The 23,777-nt window shown below is 42.4% G+C and overlaps 1 protein-coding gene and 1 long non-coding RNA gene across 4 annotated transcripts in view; one reads left to right on the top strand and one right to left on the bottom strand.

Annotated features, from left to right (window-relative positions):
- ptprz1a (protein tyrosine phosphatase receptor type Z1a) overlaps positions 1–21,794 on the top strand; it is a 56,816-nt gene extending 35,022 nt beyond the window's left edge. Inside the window, exons 11-31 of one of the 3 annotated variants that reach the window (XM_026311622.1) lie at positions 1,513–1,544; positions 1,625–2,396; positions 3,384–3,938; positions 6,273–6,411; positions 9,389–9,477; positions 9,910–9,995; positions 10,704–10,724; positions 11,626–11,722; positions 12,054–12,136; positions 13,154–13,288; positions 13,500–13,634; positions 13,730–13,893; positions 14,131–14,266; positions 15,963–16,109; positions 16,547–16,640; positions 16,786–16,859; positions 18,205–18,324; positions 18,725–18,892; positions 19,054–19,196; positions 19,289–19,424; positions 20,941–21,794. In XM_026311622.1, the coding sequence (XP_026167407.1) occupies positions 1,513–1,544; positions 1,625–2,396; positions 3,384–3,938; positions 6,273–6,411; positions 9,389–9,477; positions 9,910–9,995; positions 10,704–10,724; positions 11,626–11,722; positions 12,054–12,136; positions 13,154–13,288; positions 13,500–13,634; positions 13,730–13,893; positions 14,131–14,266; positions 15,963–16,109; positions 16,547–16,640; positions 16,786–16,859; positions 18,205–18,324; positions 18,725–18,892; positions 19,054–19,196; positions 19,289–19,424; positions 20,941–21,084 (3,470 nt within the window). In that variant the 3' untranslated portion in view covers positions 21,085–21,794. The remainder of the gene's footprint in view (positions 1–1,512; positions 1,545–1,624; positions 2,397–3,383; positions 3,939–6,272; positions 6,412–9,388; positions 9,478–9,909; positions 9,996–10,703; positions 10,725–11,625; positions 11,723–12,053; positions 12,137–13,153; positions 13,289–13,499; positions 13,635–13,729; positions 13,894–14,130; positions 14,267–15,962; positions 16,110–16,546; positions 16,641–16,785; positions 16,860–18,204; positions 18,325–18,724; positions 18,893–19,053; positions 19,197–19,288; positions 19,425–20,940) is intronic. The other 2 variants (XM_026311623.1, XM_026311624.1) reach the window with 2 other exon arrangements.
- LOC113133079 (uncharacterized) lies at positions 14,117–23,085 on the bottom strand. Its single transcript, XR_003295951.2, has 6 exons — positions 22,965–23,085; positions 20,924–21,084; positions 18,703–19,437; positions 18,185–18,269; positions 16,038–16,091; positions 14,117–14,251 (listed from the first exon to the last, which is right to left on the bottom strand). It is a non-coding gene; the product is annotated as an uncharacterized LOC113133079 (long non-coding RNA).
- Positions 23,086–23,777: the final 692 nt, after the last annotated feature.

Genomic DNA, 23,777 nt, shown 5'->3' on the forward strand with positions numbered 1-23,777 from the left:
GAGGAACATGGATCGGAACAACGATCGTAGTGACTTTGTATTTGAACTGAACTTCATATGAAATAAACTCATTCGTCTTGTTAAAAAGCAGTGTTGACATACCAGTAGCTTGTTAGACAATGAAGAGAAAAAAGGGCTTTAAATTTAAACATGTCTTCACATTAGTTTGTTTCAGATTCAGAATCTGCAGATTAAGACGATGGGACGTCACACTGAATATTCTGGTAATTAAATAGTTCTAGTTAAACTAAACTAAGCTGCAGTTTACAGTAACAACAGCCTGTGTCTTGGTGGAATAATCATTTGTGCCTTTCAAAGCACAATTAATGTTCTTACTTATTAGATTTAATTAATCAATACAGTGTCAGCAGTGCAGCTAATTCTAGTTGAGATAAATAAATTATGTAGGTGCCACGTCATCCAAAATGTGACGCCTGCACCCTCACTTCAAAGACAGACATTTATTTAATGACGTTTCGATCCATTTTGGGTCTTTGTCAGGTCACGACCCTCAGTTTCAACAGGGAAACAGGTGAATCAATCGCCAGTTAGAGCAGCAGAAACCCTCAAGAGGTCCAACTTGTTTAAGACATAAAAATTACAGCGGCTGAGGACAGTATATTAGGATGTGGCACTGGATTTTAGAATATTTTCTACAATTGTGACCTGACGAAGATCCAAAATGGATTGAGATGTTGTCATTGAATAAATTTCTGGCGTCACGTTTCTGTAGTGAACTAATTCCAGTTCCAAGACCCATAGAATAATTCACAGTGTTATTTTTAGCAGTTGAGTTATTGATTGACAGTTGACTAAACCCTGAGTATCTTCCCATTGAGAAATAAAGTTATTCTTAGACATTTCTGCTCCTGCCTCACTCGTCTCCCTTAAACTCAGTTCGTTAAACTTGTAAAACGTCGCCTCGAACCAGTTCGATCTGGTCTCCATGATGTCACTTGGCCAGGTAAGAGCCACACCTGCCCACCTGTCCCCTGACATGCCCACTGTGTGCTTTGTTGTTGTTGTTGTTCTACCCTCTTGGGTGACGGATGGGTGACACTGTGAAAACCAAGAAGCTAAGATAAAAGTTAGAAGGTGAAGTTTAATGAGGATGAAGCAGAAAATCGATTAGTTGCTTTTGGTCCAAGGTTTTCTGTGTTTGTCTGATCCATGCATGACAGTCCAGTGTGTCTGACGTGTCGCATGCAAACATTTATGAAGCCAACGTGTTAAACCTTCCCTCGTTTCCAGTTCACACATTCGCTTTCAAATCTCAGTATTGTGTTTTTTTTTTAGCTTTTGGAAAAACAGATTTCTTCTTCTTCCCTGAATGTTTTCATCCTATTGTGTCCAAATAGTTTTACTCCTTTGTCACGTCTGTTTTTATTTGTACATTTTCAAACACCAGTGTGATTATAGAGACAGTCTCTTCCATGGTCTTGAAATTTGCTGGGAGCTATTTTAGTTTGTTTACTTTGAGTAACTAATGATGCAATCTGTGCCTTTTTCCAGAAGATGCACTGGATCTGGATTCAGAATTTGAAGTGAGTAATCAGCCTCTGTTTTTTCTTCATGACATTTTACTTATTTATTGGTGTCTATAAAATGTTACTCTCATCAACAGGACCGTAGAAACGGCTTAGACGAGTTTTTGTACTTCATTCGACGGCTCGAAGAAGGGGATTATGATTTCACCGAGATTCCTACAGACTCCCCAAGGACCGCGGCTTCTGGATCACCTCCACCTGGCGTCAGAACCACTACAGCAAAATCGGGTCAGAGAAGAACAAGCACTGATCTGGCTCCCCCCATCAGATCCACCCAGTCTAGTCAATCACTGAGCCATTCAGATGAGGTTACACACTACAGTACCACCACTCAGCCAGCAGGGGTCACCCTGCCACCAGAGACCAATGCTGATGTCGGCAGGAACCTTCCCTTTTACTCCACGACATCATCAACAACAGAAACAACCAGTGACGTGTTTGTTTCCACTACCCCTTTAAAAGCTGATATCGATGATGTTCATGAAGGCATTGGTCCGGACTTGGGTCTTAGCACCACGAGTCCTTCAAAGACAGAAGGTGGTAAAAGTATTTCTTCATTCAGCGCCACAATGGCCACATTGTCTCGTACCAGCAACACTAGCAACACAACATCATCACCCTTCATCCAGACTGAGACTGACCAAGACCTGGTGGATCCATTAAATGAAGACACCACCTCTGGACCCCGAGGTCTTCCAGAGGTCCAAACCTTGACCTCCCAAACTTCCTCTGAGGGTGAAGCTGTTCTGCATAGGCCAACAACTCCCAGCATGCCTCATTTTTCATCTACCACCTCCTCTGTCTGGTCGAATGGCGTTCTCTTGCAGACCACGCGGTCGCTGTCCGACGGTGAGAGCCCCTATGCCCTACCCTCCTCCTCTTCCTCCTCTTCCTCCTCCTTCACCTCCTCCCCTCCGTGTGACACCGCGGACCCCAACGTTGCTTCCTCCACCTGCCTGCATGACCCTCCCTCCTCGTCCTGGCCTGTGCTGTCTGCCTCTGCGTTGGACTCCCAGCATGCCGCTACCGCACTGTTGTCTAGCAAAGACCTGGCTTCTCCTTCAACCCCCACACTCCCTGCCTCCACCCTGCCTCACTCTCCTTACCCCTCACACCCCTTGTCTGATTGGGAGACTGACTCCATCTTCCCCAGTGTTGGGTTTGATGATGATGGTGATGCTGATTTGTTGTCTGGGTCCTCATCTTCATCAGTCTCTTCAGGTGACCCCTTAGTGTTTAGTGATACTCCTCCTCTCCAAACAGTGCTGGAACCATCTGGCACCACCGCCGCCGCCGAGCCGTCCGAATCTTCCTGGGATCCGTCACTCACAACAGTCTCTCTGTCACTCACCCCCACCCTCCAGCCTTCAGTTATCCTCTCTAGTGACTTCACCCTTTCTGGTGCGACCCCTAGTTTATCCCGCTCTTTCTCAGCTGGGTTTGAGGACTTAAGGTATGCCACAGGGAGCACAATGGAGTCTTTTGTCTCAGAAGGCAGTGGTGATGGGTTTCCATTAGTTAGTGATGTGGATGCAATGTGCGCCTGTTCTCTGGAGCCATTGGCGTCCTCGTCGTGGTTGCATGCCTCCCCTCATGCCCCCCTGCCGTCTCACCCGTGGGACTCTGCTAGCTTAGAGCTCTACTCTAGCGTGGGCTTCCTTTCGGCCTCTGGTGTTGGTACAGATAACCTTCTACGTTCTCAGTCTGTGGCAGGTTCTGATGGTCTGTCCTTAGACCAGTCTCTGCCCTCCCTTAGCACCATCTCTCCCTCGTCGTCCTCTCCCCACTCCCACCTTCTCCAAGCCACCCATAGTGACCTTCCCATTTCTGTTGCAGCCACAGTCTCTGGCGTCGGGGATCCCTGGTTCTCGGCGTCAGATGGGAACTCCGCCCTCCATAAACCTGCCCTCCTTTCCTCACCCACAGCCTCCCCCTTCACCCCTACCCCAGAGGGACAGATGTTAGACTCTAGCAGCAGCGCATCAGGCTCAGCCCTGTTCCCCGACTCACAGGAGGGTGTAGATCAGGAGGGGGACAGGGATCAACCTTCTGCCTTTGGGGAGAGCGCACTCCCCTATTCCACTGCAGCCACTAACACCATTCCCCTGACTACGACCTCAGACCAGTCTGGCCAGACAACAGATGATTTGGACGACCGCTCCTCTGCATTTTATTTTGAAAGTGAGAGTGGTAGCGCCGCCACCTCTGAGGTAGGAGGCGCTGCAGCTTCTCCCGTCCCTGTGGTAACCTCGGCTTCACCGTGGTTGCTGGGCGGGGAGGACGAGAGCGGCTCAGGGCAGGGCGAAAGCCTGTACGACAACGAGACCTCCTCTGACTTCAGTATCCCAGAGCGCATGGACCGAGAGTCGGAGGACGAGGAGCCAGTCGCAGGTAAAAAATAAACCGTCCTGTGGGAACATTACCAAGATGAAGTCGAGTTCAGGACATCGTAAAGACGACTAATCCGCCATCTGCCAACAACAAAACCACATTTCACTCTTTCATTTTTGTCTGTTTAAGCAAAATTCACCAACAGGATCCCAAAACTTCACCTTCATCAACATTTGAGGTTCAATCATTTTAGCATCCATCCATTTTCTTACCTGCAGCCTATCCCAGCATGCATTTGGTGAGACTGAATTATTTCACTGACTAAAACAAAGAGACAGTCCAGTAATAACCACAAATTAGTCACAGTGTTTATTCCCTGATGAACCAAAACACGTCAGCAGGTTTGATGGTCCGTTACTTGAAACAAAAACATGTGGAGACTCATTTTTATTATTACTGGACAACTGTCTTTTGTTTTGGCAGAAACACTTTAACTTAACTCATCCATGTTCCTACATTCTTACATTCACCAGCAGGACTTTCACTAACATTTATTCCTTTGTTGTTGTAGACGTTTAAATGTCAGAAATCCACTTTACAACTAAGGGTCATTGAGATCTTTTCTACCTTGTGACCACCAGAGAGCAGCAGAGTCTCAAACACCGTCCAGGTCCATACAGCCTGACTGCACCTTAAAGGACCCTCAGTCCTCAGGAGACAGAGCCCAGTTTAGCAGCAGGTCTGATCCTGCACATTAACAGCCACTGGTCGATTGTTAAGGTGTAATGTTTTAGACTTAGATGGACAGAAATCAACCACAAATCTGCAGGAAAATCGATATGCAGATATTCAGAACGTGCTGCAGATCTGTAATCCAGGATTTCACTCAGCAGTGAAGCACTTTTAGTTACAGTAGAAGGAAGCTAATGGATTACTTATTTAAAAATGATGTAGTGAGGCAGTCGTACGTCGTTCAAATGGTAAAACCAGCCTGGAGTTTTTTAAGATGCAGAAACACACCTACCTTTCCTGCGTTTCCATGATCTTCTGACAGGCAGCTGCACGGTGGCACAGCTTCATCTTCATCTATTAATTTGAATCTTTTCAAAGGAAACTTTGAGGAGAAGTTTTCTGTTCTTATTTCTCATCACGTCTTCGCTTTCTCTCTTCAGTCTCTGCACCGAAACCTTTTCCATCTTCCGTCTGGGCTTTTTCTTTTCTTTGCACATTATCATCATCACCCGTGTGTTCGTGGTTTCTGAAAGTCAGAAACGTTGGATGTTGGATAGACGAGTTGAATGAATGGGTTTTATTCTGAGCGTGCACAGAGTAGAGGGTGCACAACAGGCTCTTTTTGAGCTCCTCAACAGACTTGACCCAGCCATTCAAGGCTGAACTGGGTCCGTTTGTGCGGAAGAGCTAAGTTCTGACAAACAGCCTCCCAGTCAAGGTTAATGCACACTGGTGTTTTCTTCGCTGGTTGTCAGACGATAAAGGGAAGCCTCAGCGGCTCAGCGAGGTCAGGTTCATCCATTAGGTTTTCATTTCCCAGTTCCGAGTTACAATAATGCTGTTTGATTGACTCCAGCTCAGCTTCGCTTGTGCTGCAGTAACGTGTTCTCGCCTGATCTGTGGCGGAGTTTGACGATGGGCCTTTGTGCGTCTCTGTGTTTCTTTCAAGTAGTTTGGCAGGTGTTTTGAATGTGATGAGTTTTGTGCTCGTGAAAGAAGGCGGCTGAATGTGAAGGGGGGCACATTGTGTTTCAGCGCTCGGCTGTTAATACAGTTCGCGTTTCTTTCTGAAGTGCATTATGAGAGATCTGAGAGTTTTGCTTGAGCAAACAGCTCAAGGAGGCAGGAAAAGTTGAGTTAAACCTCAGGAATCTCAGCTCGTCCTTTGGCTCCTCGTACTTTTAGTGTTTTATTCCAGAGAGCAGCACTAAATAGAAGTCAGAAATCATGTGTCAAGAGGACGGAGGACGTATATGGAGATTTTAAGAAACACTCAAACAAAAGTATTAAGTCTGTCCTGATGTTTGAATGTTTCCATTATTTTTTAAAATTTTTTTATATTTTTATTCTGCTTCTGCTTGACGTGCATCAGAACATAGAGTTTAAAATGATCCATAATAAGAGAAATAAGCTTCAGCTGTAGATCAACAATCAACACTGTTCCTGCTGATCATCAACAGCTTATTTAAAATACAGAGCTGGACTGAAGAGTCAGTTTCACAATAAGTGTGAATTAACCTGCAGTTTAATCACTGACTGGTTGTGGGGGCACATCAGGTAAATGAGGCATTTAAGGCCTTGCTGTTTAAACCAGAGCAGCTTTTCCTCTGAGGCACCTTCTCTTCTTTAACTTCCACCTCTTGGTCTGTTCTCTCGCTGCAGACGCCAGTAACAGCAGCCATGAGTCCAGGGTCGGGTCCATCTGGGAAAGCGAGAAGAAGGCCGTGGTTCCTCTGGCCGTCATCTCCAGCCTCACCGTCGTCGGCATGGTCGTCCTCATCGGCATCCTGGTCTACTGGAGGTCAGTGCTGAACAAAGTAATGACACATCAGGTCCCTTCTCTGGGACTGCGGCTCCATCTGGTCCCTCAGTGCTAATCAAAGTGTTTGCATCCAGAGATTCCAGATATAAGAAGGAGCCACAGGTCTGGATCTGATGTGTTTTGTGTGCCAGGTCTGCACGATGTGTTGGATTTGTGTCTCTTTGGAAAACCCTAGTTCCTGCCTTGTCCCCAGACACCACAGAATATAAGTCCCAGTACTTTCTGTGAGAAACTGCAGCTGCAGATCCTGATTATCTCTCTCTCTGTCAAAGTGTGGATCATATATAAACACACCTGAGCACAGGTGGAAGCTCCGCCCCCTCCCTGCCCTCCATTGTATCTCATACAGTGCAAGTGAAGAGGCGCCGTCGGGCCGTGTTGCGGCTCGTTGTCGGTCTCACATTGTGCTGTGTGTTTTTACTTGTGTGTGTGTGTTCACCAACAGGCCTTTGACCAACAACACAGTCCTGAGCTGTTTCTGATTCCTGTCGACCTTGACAGATGCTGTTTTTTTTTTTTTTTGTTATGCTGAATTTAGAGCAAACGGGACTTTTCAGAGGAGAGTTTGAAAGATGTTTTAACGTGTGTTTAGGCAAAACAGTTTCTTCTTGTGCTGAAAACATCTCTCGGGGTGAGGGAGGAAAAAAAAGCCTTCCTGCCCCCTCAGACCGTGAAATAACCAACTTCAGAAATCCGATCAGGGACGTGTCAAACGCTGTGTAAACACTTCTAGTCATATTTTCACAGACTGCACATTTCTCATCTGCCGTGGGGGGAGGCTCAGCATATTGTTCTTGTTTTGCTCTCTGCTTGTTGTTGTATCTCCAAGATTGAGCAGTGCTAAACCGGTAATAATCTGAGGAGCAGAGGGTTTAATCCCCACTGAAGGATGTACCTTGGCTGCAGCCCGGCCAGAGTCCACTCAGCTGAGAGCGTCCAGAGCGTGTCGGCGGATAGAAAAGGACATCCGCCTGATTATGTCAGACAGAAGGAATCGTGTCGGCGAGCGGCAGGAGGCCAAACGGCTCTAATCCTGCTCCCGTCCTGTCCTCCTTCACGCCCTCGTGGCAGCGCGGTGCTCATTTGGACTCTGCTGCTGCTGCTGCGCATTTGAGGTCAAGCAGTTTGAGTGGACTCAGGTCGACTTTACGAGTTTACAACAAGCTGAGAGATGCACAGCAAATTAGCAATAAGTCGTTTTTTAAGGCATCTGATCAAATCCTACTTTAGGACACATGGCTGGATTATCAAACAGGCATCCCAGGGGCCCCCGGGAAAGAATGTGCTAATACTTCTGTTTTTCTTTAACTCTCTTTATTGGACATGCATGTAAAATGTTTGGCCCCCACAGGCTCCACAGTCTAGTCGCTGTTTGTGTTTTTCTACCTCACAGCTAAAAAACACAGGACGACCAAAGACAAAACACTACAAAGACACACAAATCACCATCATATATAGAGCGGACAGCAAAAATACCAAGCTGACCACAACAAGACTCACAAAGACCAGCAGGACTGACCATAAACACACACTAATCAATCATAAACAAACAAATCCACCATATGGGACCATTTCCTGGCCCATAATCCACCTCTGCGTCTTAGAAAAGTTAGTAAAAAGATCAATAAGAGAGAGCAGCATGTTATTAGTGTCCATAAGGTTTCAGATTGATTCTTTCCAGAAATGTCACTGCAGATTAATTTGACTTTCCTGCACCTGCAGACAAACGTCCCTAAGAGGAAACACACACACGTTCAGACTGTTCGGTGCCAAAACATGTAGAAGCTAAATGAGACTGTGTGCGAGTGTTAATGAGCAGCAGCTGTTTCTTATTTAGGGTTAAAGTCCACATGAACATAATCACACCAAGTAGTTTGAGTCTCGGTGGATAAACAGGGAAATGAACTGAATGGACCAATGAACAGCAGCAGAGTTGCAGCTTTGACTGGTGATGTGTGGATGAAACACCATCTGTCAGAAGAGGAACTTTACCCTTAAAACTCCTTAATGATGAAACCAAATATGTACTGAAGCAGTGATGAATCTGACAGCTTTATTGATTAATCTTCAGATTTTGATCAACTAATAAATCCTTTAAGTAGATTTTATTAACAGACGTATATCAAACATAAAAAACAAACAAGCATTTGTCCCTGAGTCCTGATCCCAGTTAAGGTCCCACATCAGATTTAGTTTTTTAATGACTTAGAGAGCAGTCGCTTCATGGCAGCTCTGTCCTCAAGGCTGATCTTCTGTCCTGGATTGTACAGTTCTGGTCCCACCCCTGAGGTGTAACGTCCCCCATGTCCCCCATTTGGTTTAGCAGGTGCTAACGTTTGCTAATTAGCACTAAACACAAAGCAGGAAACCAAAATATCAGACAGTGTTTTGACATGATGACAAACCAGCATCAACAAATAAAAGTTTATTTTACACCTGGAGCAGGAAGAAAGTCACGTTTTTTTTTACCTTTGACCTTGAGGTTGACAATACAAATGAAAACAGCCGAATGAATGAGCAGCTACGGAAACTGAGTGTTTGTGTCCTCAGTGTTTAATCTCACGGCTCAACCCGTCCTCTGTTTGTGTGTCGCTGATAATCCGACAGCACAGGTTCATCACAGCCGATCTGATCCCTTTAAAAACTTGTCTCGGATTAACACGACATCTTTTTTCTTGTGTTTGTGGGAAGATTAACGTGTTTTCTCCACAATCTGGGCTGACACACAGTCGCATGAAAACAAAAGCAGCTCCGGCCTTTTCCCCTTTTGTTTTGCTGCCAAACAAAACTCGTCTGTGTTTTGTGGCAATAACATTTTCCTTCTTTCTTTCTTTCTTTAAAACAGTTTTCTCAGCATTTTTCTGAATGTTTGACATGTTTTGATTGTGGATCATTTTCACACAGTGAAATAAAAAATGGTCCTTTAAATCCAGCGTGTGTGTGTTTTTGTGTGCAGGACCTGTTTTCAGACCGCTCACTTCTACATCGACGACAGCTCCTCACCCAGAGTCATCGCTGCTCCGTCCACAGCTGCATTGACATCTGGTAACACACACACACACACACACACGTTTGTATATGTATGTTTGACAAATATCTAAATGTAGAACCTGTTTATTTTATTATAGTATCTTCATTTTCTAAAAATTATGCTAAGATAGATTTTAAAATTATGCTCCATCTTTTCGTTAACACAATCACTTTCCAAATATACAGATTTTTAAAAAATATCTTCAGTGAACAGAGTCAGGATAAGATGTCACTTTTCCAGAATGTCCTTTTATTATAATAAAAATCATCATTATTTATGATAATGTAGCATCTTTCAGAGTTTTTGTTTAACAAAAATAAAAATATTCCAGTAAAACATTTTGCAGTGTCATTTTCCAAATAAACACGCAGAGACACAATTTGACCAGGTGTTGTTCTTCTTCTTCTTCTGTGGTTGTTCGGTGTCGCTTCCTGTTTCTCTTGCAGACAAACACGCGACGTTTCCAGTCAAAGACTTTGTCCGACACGTGGCTGAACTTCACGACACTCGTGGTTTCCAGCGAGAGTTCGAGGTATGAAACATGATTGAACCTCAGCTGAAAATGAGTTTTGTGATATTTCTTCCCAGTCTGACTGCAGTGTGTGTCTGTGTGCGTGTGTTTGTGGGTTCTGGTTGTTGTCTGCACGATGCATGATCACACTGTCCGGCCTGATGCAGGGCTGCAACATCACAGTTGTTTCATTCTCACTGGGAACAGAAAGAATCTGTGGCGACTGGATGTTGCAGCCCTGACTCGGCTTTTTCTGAGGAGCCTCCATTCACCTGTGGGCAGAGCGTCGGTGTTTTTACCTGTCGACCTGCAGACACATCTGGCGTCTGTCCCCTGATGAATCAAAGCTCCTTTTGTTTTGTTCTGAAAAAAGGAAAAATCAACTCAAACCTAATGAGGCTGCGGAGGAACAGAGGGCTCGAAAAAAAGATGCAGTAAAAGTATCAGCATCCAAATATACTTGAAGTATCCAAAGTAAAAGTGGTCATTGTGCAGAATGGCAGAAAACTGACTGTGTACTCTGTAGTAGAAGTTATATAGTGAGTCCAGAATCCAGCTCGTTTTCGTTTGGGTTGATTTTCCCGCCGTGTGGCAGCAGCATGAGCTGCTCTCTGAGCTGAATTAGCCTGGATGTGTTTTTTCTTTTGTGTCGTCTTGTAATTTGTATTTTTGCACCTCTTTGGTTGACTCCGTCCTGGCTGCCTGCTGCTTCCTCACCCTGGTCATTAGATACTGAAGGAGAGTTACGAGGTAAGACGCTCTCCTGACGGACGCCGCTGCACTCAGACTGTTGTCTCGTCTTGTTAGTGTGAAAGATGCACAAAGCCTGTTGGCTCTTATCGATTATTGGACCACAGTCAGGGATGGTTAGACCAAATCATTTTACTAGTATTGAAACTTCATGGTTTTACAGATGTTTGTTAAAAGTTACTGAGTCCAGATCCCATCCAGAGACCAACAGCACCAGTGAATGTGTGTGAATCCAGAACCTGGTTCAGCTTATGGGTCTGAGCCGTAGACCTCCATTGTTGTCCAAAAACCATTAAAAACCCAGCAGGAAGCCACACCGCTGACCTGGCTCACATGGTTCTTCCTCACCAACAATGGGAGGCCCGTCTGTTTCCAAAAACATCACACTGATTGTTGCTGCTGGTCTCTGGATGGGATTTGGACTCACACACACACACACACACACACACAAACACCAGCTGCTTCCTTTAAGTAATAGTGGTCTGTGGTGAAAATGATGCAGTACCATCACTGGCCACTGAGGCAAACTGGCACTGTGGTCCATCTCCTACATTACATGTATTTGCTTGAGTAGGATTAGACCGTGAAAAGTTGTTTATGTGTTTGTTTTGCACATATTTCCACAGTAAACATCCATTTAGACAGTTTTAGTTTAGTTTCGTGAATAGACTAGTTTGTCATACTGATCACTTTGAAAAATTACATTTGAATATTGTTTCCCACCAGAGATAAAATACTGAAATCTGTCCCCACTGTCTCTGAGGAACAGTCCTGATGCAAAACCAGTACAAATAGAAGCAAAATGACCACAGAGACTGAAAATGAGTAAACTGCTCCCAGTCATGCAAAGTTATGTAAATTACTTCTCAGGCGTTTTATAGTCTTTGCTCTGTGTGTTCAGGAGGTGCAGACGTGCACGGTGGACATGGGGATGACGAGCGACAGCTCCAACCACCCGGACAACAAGACTAAAAACAGATACAGCAACATCCTGGCCTGTGAGTCCAGTCCAGTCCAGTCCACATGGCGCAACATGTTCACTGCAGGTTTCAGATCATAACACTTTGACTACAGGTGGCTCAGTCTTTGTCGTCTGTCTGTGCATACTGGACCAAAACTGACTTTGGACTCGTTGTGACTCTGTTGCTTTTAATCTTTACTCAATAAATGGATCGTTTTTAGGCACCAGACATAAAGTGAGAAAGACCATGAGTAGTTCTAATAATCAATAAACTTGACATGTACAGCCTGGGTCAGATCGGTATTTGCTTTGACCCCGTGTTGGTCTGTTTTTTAAAAGTTCTTTTGTTTTTTGTCTCCAACCTGCAGATGACCACAGCCGGGTGCGACTGACGCCACAGGCCAATAAAGAAGGGAGGACGAGAGATTACATCAATGCAAATTATGTGGATGTAAGGAAACGTTTCGCGCCGTTTTTATTCCTGAGCTCCATACAAACCGAGGCCTTCATCTTCACCCTCTTCTCACGTCTGTGTGTTGAATCTGTCAAAAGTTATTTTCCTTTATTCTCGGCCTCTGCACCTTTTCTGTGTTGTCTGAAGGGAACTTCAGGCTGTCAGTCATCTGAAGGATAATAAACTATGAACGCTGCCCTCCGCTGAGAACGTGACACTTCACTGAGCCCATTCCTAACTTTTGCGTTAACAGTAAACTTTAATATCCTAGATGACTTTTAGTTTTGTCTTTTTTTTTCCTCTAACATGAGAGCTGCCTCAGCAGAGCTCAGTGTTTCTGACCCAGTGACCTTGTGATTTGCTCCCAGCATTGTCACCAAGACTTGGTGAATTGGACTTCTTGTTGTGAATTTCACTGTTTTATTTTGAAAAGCAGGAAGAGACCTCTGTAGAAAATGAATAAATGTCAAACTGTGTAAATGCCACAAAATGAACCCAGAGCTCTGAAATCTGATGAACTATTTGCTCAGTCTAATGAGATCGAGTCAGACTGGAAATTCAATTGAGCTGATTTTGTTCTTCATACTTTTTCACCTTATCACCTTTAGCTGTGACTCACATGTTGGTAAATGGTTCCTGTTTCCTCGTCCAGCCAACAAGAAGGTTATTCCCATTATTATTCCACATTCACTCTCATTTCAGTTTTTTTGTCTCCACCAACTCCAAATATGTGTTAGTTAAATCCAGTGTTTTGGAGCTAAAAGTCAGGATTTCTTTTGTCCACACACTGAAATATCTTAACACTAATAGTCAATGGATTAATGACACGCTGGATCCCCTCGTTTTTCTTCTAGATTCACTTAATATCTCAACTTAGCACTGAAGTCATATGGCGTTCATGGTCCCCGGAAGATGAGTCCTGCTGGCTTCAGTCTGGGTGACTCTTCTTCTGTCTCCATGAACAACTTATTTGTTGTTTACTTAGTGTCTGGTGCATCTTGTGTGTTTCTTCAGGGTTTTAAAAAGCCCAGGTCGTACGTCGCGGCTCAGGGTCCTCTGAGGTCCAGCACCGAGGACTTCTGGAGGATGATCTGGGAACAAAACGTCAGCGTGATCGTCATGATCACCAACCTGGTGGAGAAGGGAAGAGTGAGTGATTTGAAATCAGTCTGTTAATTCATTGAACATTTACTCCACTCAACAAATCAACCATGTCTGATTTGACACAAATTGTTGTTCAGACTGTGGCTGCTCTGCTACTAAACGCTGCTGTTACAAAGTTCACAAGTTGTTTTACATTCGTTCATTTTAACCTTTGGTCATGACTCGAGAATCAAATGTCGCTGACTTGTCTCCTCAGAGGAAGTGTGACCAGTACTGGCCAACGGAGGTGCAGGAGGAGTACGGCAACTTCCTGGTGACGATGAAAAGCAGCAGAACGCTCGCCTACTACACCCAGAGGACCTTCTCCGTCAGGAACACCCACACCAAAAAGGTCCGATACAGTCTACAGATGCTCTCATAAACACATTCATTCCTGAGGTCAGCCAGTCTCCGTTACTGACTTGGTTTGGTGTCATGCACCTGCAGGGCTCCCAGAAGGGACGGAGCCACGAGCGGATGGTGACACAGTATCACTACACCCAGTGGCCCGACATGGGCGTCCCTGACTTTGCTCTGCCGCTGCTCAGCTTCGTCCGCAAGTCGTCCAGCACCAGGACAGACGACATGGGGCCAGTGGTGGTCCACTGCAGGCAAGAGCTGACAGGACCAGATGGGCTCATGATTTATATCAACATACACCACAGGGCTGTACTTAAGTCCAGTTCTGAGATATTTGTACTTTACAAGAATCATCTGGTTTGGTTTGGAAACTGAGTTGTATGAGTGCAATGCTCTAACTCGCTGTATGAGATGTTTATGTGAACAAATAATGTAGAGCACAGGTGAAGCTTCGTTTGATGTGGATTTTCTGTCTTGTTGCTGTGCAGTGCGGGGGTGGGCCGGACGGGGACCTACATCGTCCTGGACAGCATGCTGAAGCAGATAAGAGACGAAGGCACCGTCAACATCACGGGCTTCCTCCGACACATCCGCACCCAGAGGAACTACCTGGTTCAGACAGAGGTCAGAGGTCATCTGATGTCCAGTCCAAACATTATATTTGCTTAATATTCAGCTGGGCTTTAGGTTTTGTGTACTAATTAGTGAACATTATACCTGGTAGAAATCAGCATCGTCACTGATGTCTTATCATGCTAAGATTGTGTATGTATTGAACAACATGGTAAAAATGTTCCACTAGCATGTTCCACTAGTACTGACTCAGCCTTTCAACCAAACGCAGCCTAGTTTAAACTTGGATATAAATATTTGACCTGCAGTAAAATAGTCGTCGAATCATAAAATAATAATAAATAAAAGAATCATAAATCAGCATAAAAACAGTCTGATTCCTCAAAATTAATTTATTTTCCTTAGTCGGTTTGCCCCCTAAAGCTTTGCATGAGTACTAGTTTGATGGATATTTGCATGAGTACTAGTTTGATGGATATGTGCATGAGTACTAGTTTGATGGATATGTACTTGAGTACTAGTTTGATGGATATTTGCATGAGTACTAGTTTGATGGATATTTGCATGAGTACTAGTTTGATGGATATGTGCATGAGTACTAGTTTGATGGATATGTACTTGAGTACTAGTTTGATGGATATTTGCATGAGTACTAGTTTGATGGATATGTGCATGAGTACTAGTTTGATGGATATGTACTTGAGTACTAGTTTGATGGATATTTGCATGAGTACTAGTTTGATGGATATTTGCATGAGTACTAGTTTGATGGATATGTGCATGAGTACTAGTTTGATGGATATGTACTTGAGTACTAGTTTGATGGATATTTGCATGAGTACTAGTTTGATGGATATGTGCATGAGTACTAGTTTGATGGATATGTACTTGAGTACTAGTTTGATGGATATGTACTTGAGTACTAGTTTGATGGATATGTACTTGTGTACTAGTTTGATGGATATTTGCATGAGTACTAGTTTGATGGATATGTACTTGAGTACTAGTTTGATGGATATGTACTTGAGTACTAGTTTGATGGATATGTACTTGAGTACTAGTTTGATGGATATGTACTTGAGTACTAGTTTGATGGATATTTGCATGAGTACTAGTTTGATGGATATTTGCATGAGTACTAGTTTGATGGATATGTGCATGAGTACTAGTTTGATGGATATGTGCATGAGTACTAGTTTGATGGATATGTACTTGAGTACTAGTTTGATGGATATTTGCATGAGTACTAGTTTGATGGATATGTGCATGAGTACTAGTTTGATGGATATGTACTTGAGTACTAGTTTGATGGATATGTACTTGAGTACTAGTTTGATGGATATGTACTTGTGTACTAGTTTGATGGATATTTGCATGAGTACTAGTTTGATGGATATGTACTTGAGTACTAGTTTGATGGATATGTACTTGAGTACTAGTTTGATGGATATGTACTTGAGTACTAGTTTGATGGATATGTACTTGAGTACTAGTTTGATGGATATGTACTTGAGTACTAGTTTGATGGATATTTGCATGAGTACTAGTTTGATGGATATGTACTTGAGTACTAGTTTGATGGATATTTGCATGAGTACAAGTTTGATGGATATTTGCATGAGTACTAGTTTAATGAAAACTTAATAGTTTTAATATCAAAATACAAATAAGACTGAGTCGTATCTCAGCAGAACAAAGTGAGTACATGTCAAACTCTTCGCTCTATTTTCGTGTCTCCTGTCTGCAGGAACAGTACGTTTTCATCCACGATGCCTTGGTGGAAGCCATCTTGTCCGGTGAGACAGAGGTGGCAGCAGCTCACCTGCACAGGTACGTGAACGAGCTGCTGACCCCTGGGCCTGCTGGGAGGACGCACCTGGAGAAACAGTTCAAGGTGAGCAGCTCTTCATGTTATTTCATGACCAATTCATTTAAATATGTAATAGTACTACTGAACTATTCGAATACAGAATATACAACAGGTTTTTAACTTTATTATTATGTTTTTCTCAGAGAAAATGTCTTATTTTAATTGAACAAAGTGACATTACATTGTCTTTGGACTGGCAATGAGAGAAGAACTTACAGGTTCATATAAGACCACATCTTCAGATAAAAAAATCTAAATTAAGAAACCAATAAAACAAAAAAATATTTGTTTATTGAAATAAAATTGTAAAAAAAAATGTTTTTGTTGTAATTCACATCTAAATAAAGAACTGTAACAGTAAAACAAATGCAGAACTTAATTTAAAAATGTTCATATTTAGAGAAGACTCATGTTCTCAGCTAAACAGCTTGTTTCAGTCACTAACAGATGTTTTCCCACAGCTGGTTTGTCACGCCGGAGTGAAGCAGTGTGACTACTCTGCAGCTCTGCAGGACTGCAACCGCAGCAGGAACAGAAGCTGCTCTGTGATACCGGGTGAGTCTGAAGACCTCGGTCTGTTAATGGTGAAGCTTTAATTCACTTCTTCAGATATAGTTTGCTCAAATAAGATCATGTGAATATGGAAAACACAGCACAACTCAGATTATTATTTTTCTCCACATCTTTACTGACTCTGCAGTGGAGCGGTCACGAGTGCGTCTGTCCACGTCAGCAGGGGAAACATCGGACTACATCAACGCGTCCTACATCACAGTAAGAGCAAATTCTTTCTACTCCACTTTAAGATCTGGATCTCATAATTACTTATGGGGACTGGAACGCTATGTACATACAATAGTGTACTTAATGTTCCAAACTGTAAACACACACAGGATATAAAGAAAGGCCTCAGTGTGTAACACGATAGTTTCAGAACTTGCCTGAGTCATAGGATTTTAAAGATTTCTTTATTTACTGACGGTACGTTCAGTAGCACACAGCAGGACTGAACTGTTCATGGTTAAATCAGGATAAAATAAAATGTAAACAAATACGGGATAAAACATGCTGCCCACATTGTGACACTGTATCCATGGCAACATTATACTTCCTGTTTCCAGTAAACATTTATATTTGTTCAGATGAGTCAATATTTACATTTGTTTTCTTCTGATGAAAATATGACCTTAACTGGAAACAGGAAGTATAACGTTGCCATGGATACAGAACGTGGGTGCAGGTTTTATTTATGTACTGGACTGTTATAAATACACTGACTTCACTATAAACACTTCAGTTCTGCTCTGTGCTGTTGGGTGTTCTGACAGGTACTAAAAACACTTCACAACCTGGTGATTTTCAGTAACGTTCTGCAGTGTTTGTCTGTATGTTAGTTATCTCTTAATTACAAGATCAGAGATTCTTATTTTCCAGGTTCTAGGTAATAATTATTAGGTGTTTCATTGGTGAATGCAGCTTCCATTGTTTAGCTTCCTCTGTCTTTACTGTGGAAAAGAGCTTCTATGTGCAGCCTTTTTTATTTAAATGTGGTGGTTCCCTTTTACACAGAACTCACAGCAGCAGTCACAAGGCCATACCGAGTAACTTAGCTGCATCACTTTCTAAACGATTCAAGTCTGAATCCAGTGCTGTCAGATTAAAGCTAAAAGTCAGTCTGCAGTGAATCCTTCACATGGAGGCTGCAGTTTGTGCTGCTGTTGGATTGTATGGAGTTATATCAATAATCTGTCCATCCCCTGTTCATCACTGAGGCAAAGCTAAGTAACAAACAGAGACATAATTGACTGATTGTCACATAAGTCACTTAAGTAAATATATTATCTGTCTTCTGTTATAGACAAATAAAATAAAATGGGTTTTAATAGGTTTAAACCATGAAAGACTCAATTTGAAAGTGCTGAGGAAATGAAATACAGAATATAGACATTTGTCTCTCAGAGTGATTGGACTAAAAGAGGTTAATAAACCTGTGAACAGTCTCTGTCTGAATGACATTAACACTTAGATGAGGTTAGAAACTTGAAATATTCCATGTCTGAAAATGATTTAATCTCCTGACCTGTGTGGATTTTACAAACCCTTTATGTTGTTTCTGCAGGGCTACAGGCAGAGCAGTGAGTTCATCATTACCCAGAATCCTCTGCCAGGCACCATAAAGGACTTCTGGAGGATGATATGGGACAACAACACCCACGTCATTGTGTCACTGTCAGGAGGGGTGAGGACCTGGATTTTAAATACCCATAACATTAGTCTTTGGTGATTATTATATTAATAGCTTGGGAATCACACCCAATATTCAACACACAGAGTAAACCTTAAGTAAATTTGTCTCTACTCCTGGGTTCAGTCTGGATCAGCTTGCTTGTCTGTTCTGTAGACTACATCAGACACACTGGACACATGAAAATTCAACTGCACATGTTAAAGAGCTGCTGAGATGTTAAGTGAAGATCTCATACACACACAGTTAACTTCAATTCCAGGTTTAAAGTTCATTACCAAAGAAACGTGTCCCAGTGTGTCGCTAATCTGTTAATATTGTCTAGACAACAGACGAACAAACCTCTAGTGTTGCTGTTGAGTTTGACCTAACTGTGGTTGGTCTGTGTCATCAGACAGAGGAAGAAGACGAGGAGGAGGCGGAGCTGTGCGACTTCTGGCCCCACAAAGGGCAGCCAATCAGCTACGAGATGTTCACTGTCACCCAGAGGAGCGAGAATCATGTCTGTCTGGCCAACGAGGACATGCTGGTGGTCCAGGAGTATGTACTGGAAGCTACACAGGTTAGACCAACCTAGAATAGGATCATAAACAAGTGACAGTTTGCAGATACAGGTAGTGTTTGGACAATGACACCGTTTTTGTGATTTTGCAAAAGGTTAGAAACCGACACTTATGGGTTGCTGTTGCTAATGTCTGTGGTGTCTCCTCCTCATCCTGACAGGATGACTATGTTCTGGAGGTGAAACACTACCGCGCCCCCTGTTGGCTGAACCCTGACAGTCCCATCAGCAACACCTTCGAGCTCCTCAACCTGGTGAAGGCGGACAGTGCTGCCAAGGACGGGCCTGCTGTGGTGCACGATGAGTAAGGCCTTCTCTGATAACATTTGACGAGTTCTCCAGCCTGCTGCTGTTCTGCAGTGAAAATCAAGAAACGTTTTGATTTTTCCTTCTTAGTGTGGGTGGAGTCACAGCAGGAACCTTCTGTGCTTTACTGTCTCTGACTTGCCAGCTGGAGGCTGAAGGTTCGGTCGACGTCTTCCAAGTGGCCAAACTGACAAACCTCATGAGACCAGGAATGTTCAGCGACATCGTAAGACTTTTCTCTGTGGCATTAAAGAAATTTCACTTGAATATCCATAATTACATTTCAGATACATAAAGTTATAATTATGACCAGTTACATAGTCAAAGGGTAATTCAAGATATACAAGTCTCACTTTTTTACTTCACTTAGCTTATTTTCCAGGCTATAAGTTGCATTTGTAATTATACTAATAGGCTAAATTTAGCCTATGAAGAACGTAGACCAGGCGTAACAACAAGCAGAAGTGCATTAGCAAATTCATTTATCCATGTCAAGTAATGTTTAACTACTGCACCTACATCAGGGTGGGGGAGATGAAACAGCATCTCCTCTCTCAGGTTGTCTGAATGTTGACACTCAGTCCAAACTGTGTTTCAGCTGCAGACTTTATTACCTGCACTTTGTTTTGGCAGCTTTTTCACTGGTGTTACACTAGGAATTAGAGTTTAGGAGTTAGAGTTTAGTGTGAACATAAACGTTTTTACTTTTGCGGCGGAGTCAAGAGTGCTATCTAACACTAGTGACTACTCGACACAATTACTCTAAATGTACACATATAAGTCACTTTGCTGAATAAGTATATGTGTCTTTACAGTAATTGTGTCGAGTGGTCACTAGCGTTAGTTGGCACTTTTGACTCAGTTGAAGATAATATTGTACCGCTGAAAAAGTAAAAACGTTTATGTTCATGCTAAACTAACAGTAACAGAAAAAGCTATACTGCATTGAATGTGGTAATGCATTTGTTGTTATGCCTGACCTACGTTCTTCATAGGCTAATTTACACTATAATTAGAAATATACTGTTTTTTTTTCTTCTGTTTAATAAGGCTGTTTTTGATAAGCTCAATTTATACTCTGGAAAATACAGTAAATGCACATGGAGCCTAAAAAACACACAGGTTAAGGAGAACGAGGGTTTCATGCCTGTATCTTAAAGTCCAACAGATAAAACGGAAGTCTGTCTGCTCAGGGAGATGCACAAATTACACATGTACTGAGCAGGAACTGATTGCTACAGAAATTACTTGACAATTACAGTATTCTTAAAATAAATAAATTATATATATATATTAAGAATACTGTGATCGAGTAATTTCCTCAATTCCTCACATAAACAAATACAGGCTAGAACATGTGCCCTGTTGTAACACATGGTATCCATGGCAACATTATACTTCCTGTTTCCAGTTCTTGGTAATAGTGTAAATCACAAACGCTGGGATCAATTATGATAAATGATAACCACTCTAAGCTTCAAACAGGAAGTATAATGTTGCCATGGATACAGTGTGGGCTGTATGTTTTATCCTGCATTTGTTTACATTTTGGAGCATTGGGTATCCTGATCTAACCATTATCTCTGTGCTACCGAATGTACCGTCAGTAAATAAAGAAAACTTAAAATGCCAATCCTATGACTTGGGCAAGTTATCTTAAAATTACAGGAGTTGTTTTCTTTGGTGTCCATTACACTGATACTGAATCGGCTAATAACTGGTTACCTGTTGCTGTTTTCCAGGAGCAGTATCAGTTCCTGTACAGAGCCATGCTGAGTCTCATCGGGACACAAGAAGACGAGAAAACGCTCCAGTCCTCTGACAACAATGGTACCGTGGTAGTGGGAACTGCCAGCACCGCCGAGAGCCTCGAGTCCCTGGTGTAACTGCAACAACACACAATGAACTTTTAGAAATGAGCAACAGCATTTTGTCCTTCTCTTCAACCAACAGAACTTCTCCTGATGCCAGACTTGTGTTATAGCTAAATAAAAATCCTCGCCCTTCTGGACTTTGTGTTGACGTGTGAGGCTGGTGGGTTTTTCTTTGCTGTATCTGGACACCCTACGGTTTTGTAATGTGTGCCTTTTTGTATTTTTCATCCTGTACTTCTAACTTTCATACAAGCTGTATACTAACTGCCTGATGTTTTAACTGTACTGCCCTGAGACATTTCACTCACTAACAAACCTTTCCTAATCTTTGTATTTATTGGCACTGAGCCAAATGGGGGAAAAAAGGGAAAAACTTTTTACATCAGATGATATTTGTTAGCTTGTCTTTTTAGAGCTCCTGCACTGAACTCCTTTCTGTAAATGCCATCGCAACGGTAGCCGCAGTGTGCTTAAAAGTCAAATATAAAATAAGGGCCTGGAATAATAATCTAATGTAAATAATATTACAGTAATCGCCTCAATGGACCAAATTTCTATTTATATGTTTAGATTTTTATATTTGACCATATTAGTGCATTGAAATGTTATGTTTTAATTACTTAGTTGGAGACCATTAACGCTTTTATATTCTGGATTTTGTAACAGACTAAATATGATGACATGCTTGTTTTTTTTTAGCTGGACATGAAACATTGCTGGATTCTTAGATAGGGGATAAAATTAAAGTGAAGAAGAACACCAAAGACACTGTTGGACTGTTTTGTTCCTGAATACACACCCACAAATACATGGCATCTAAAATTAACTACACATTTTGAATAAGATATTCATGTGTTTTGTGAAATGATTTGGAGGCTTATTCCTGCCTTATTCAAACAAAGCTTTTTTGTGTTCAGATTTCTTCAAATTTGTGCAATTAGTTTTATATCTGAGAGAAGATATAAAACTACAGTTTTGAGCACGAGCAGAGCAAGGACAGGGATTTGAGAGAAAGCATTTGAAAATCTGAACATCAAACAGTCAGACTGCTCCTGAATAAAGACAGAAATAAACCCACAGTTGTTACATGCCGTTTGACTTTCATGGATTACCCAGAATCCCCAGAGCCTCGCCACAGAAAGTTACAACATGTCACTGCTCTGTCTTGCAAACAACCTAGCAAACTAACCTGCTGGAGCACAGGCCAAATAGTAAATTATGTCATTGTTAAATCAAGGGAGTCCATTCACAACAATGGACAATAACCATTTAAAAGTTTGGACACACTCTCATTCAATTCAGTGGTAAAGTGTGTCTAAACTTTTGACCGGTGGATCTGTATAATAAAATTCAATTAAATTCAATTTTATTTGTATAGCGCCAAATCACAATACAAATCATCTCAAGGCACTTTACAAAAACTAAAACTAAAAACCCAACAAATCCCTTATGAGCAGCACTTGGCGACAGTGGAGAGGAAAAACTCCCTATAACGGAAGAAAAACACCTCCAGCAGAACCGGGCTCAGTTTGGGCGGCCATCTGCCTCAACCGGTTGGGGTGAGTACACTGAGTAATGAGTAAATACACTGTGGAAAGGCTCTGAGGGGTGTGTCAAACTCCAGTCCTCGAGGGCCACTGTCCTGCTTCTTTTCCAACTACCCTTGCAGCTTCTTTTTGGCTGAACAGACCTAATCCTGGTAATCAGCAGAGGGTAGGGCAGGGATAGTTGGAAAATAAGCAGAGCAGTGGTCCTCGAGGACTGGAGTTTGACACCTGTAGTCTGAGAAAATCAGGGAATATCAAATTTTAAAGTTTAACATTCTGGAGTAAAGTGAATTAGATGTACATTAGCTGTTAAATAGGGTCTTTAGCTGATGCAAAGTGACTTACGGCAGCAGAATGAACCTCAGCTCCACAGTCAGCAGCGTCTCAGATGAGCAACAGGAAGGAGGTTAAAGGCCTGAAGTCACAACATCCAGACAAAAGATGGAGCAAACGCCACTGTGAACCTGACAGGAGAGAGGTGTTAGTGAAACAGAAAAAATGAAGATTTGGGCTGATGAAAAACGAGTCCCGTCTGACCTGTGGATTATATTTTTCCCTTTATGGACTCATGCTTTAATCCCTGCCCTAAACTGGTTATTCCAACTGATTTCCCATGTGTTAATCCGGGCTAAGACACTGCAAGAAACGTGTCTTTTCAGGACAGAAAATAGGTCAAGTGTCCAGACGTAGTCTTGACCAGCCGCCATAACCACACCTTCATTTGCATTTCTGACTTTTAATAATTACATGCCCAATTATCCCCCTGCTTGGTGGCCTAGTTTGCATGGCTGCCTCCTAATTGAGTGGAAGCTACCAGACTCTCCTTCCAGATGAGCTGAGCTAAAGGCCAAGACGACATGAGGGCAGGATCAGGAATACGAAATCTGGAAAATGTTTTAACTTAAATCTAATAGGTCAGCGTTTAGGTAGACACAGGTGGAAGGAGGAGTCAGATTTATAACATTAAAATTCAAGTGGTTCTGTGTTTAAAATTTCAGTGGAGTAATGTAAGGTAAAATCCACTAAAGGAAGAGCATAGAAAACTTATATATATTCACTATCATGAAAACAGTATTTTAATGGAGTTAGCTGAGTGAAAGCTAATGCTACCTAATTTATAAACCGCTGCATAGTTTACAGGGCTGAGTCATTTACAAA

The sequence above is a fragment of the Mastacembelus armatus genome, chromosome 6 (genome assembly GCF_900324485.2).
Source record: "Mastacembelus armatus chromosome 6, fMasArm1.2, whole genome shotgun sequence".
NCBI lineage: Eukaryota > Metazoa > Chordata > Actinopteri > Synbranchiformes > Mastacembelidae > Mastacembelus > Mastacembelus armatus.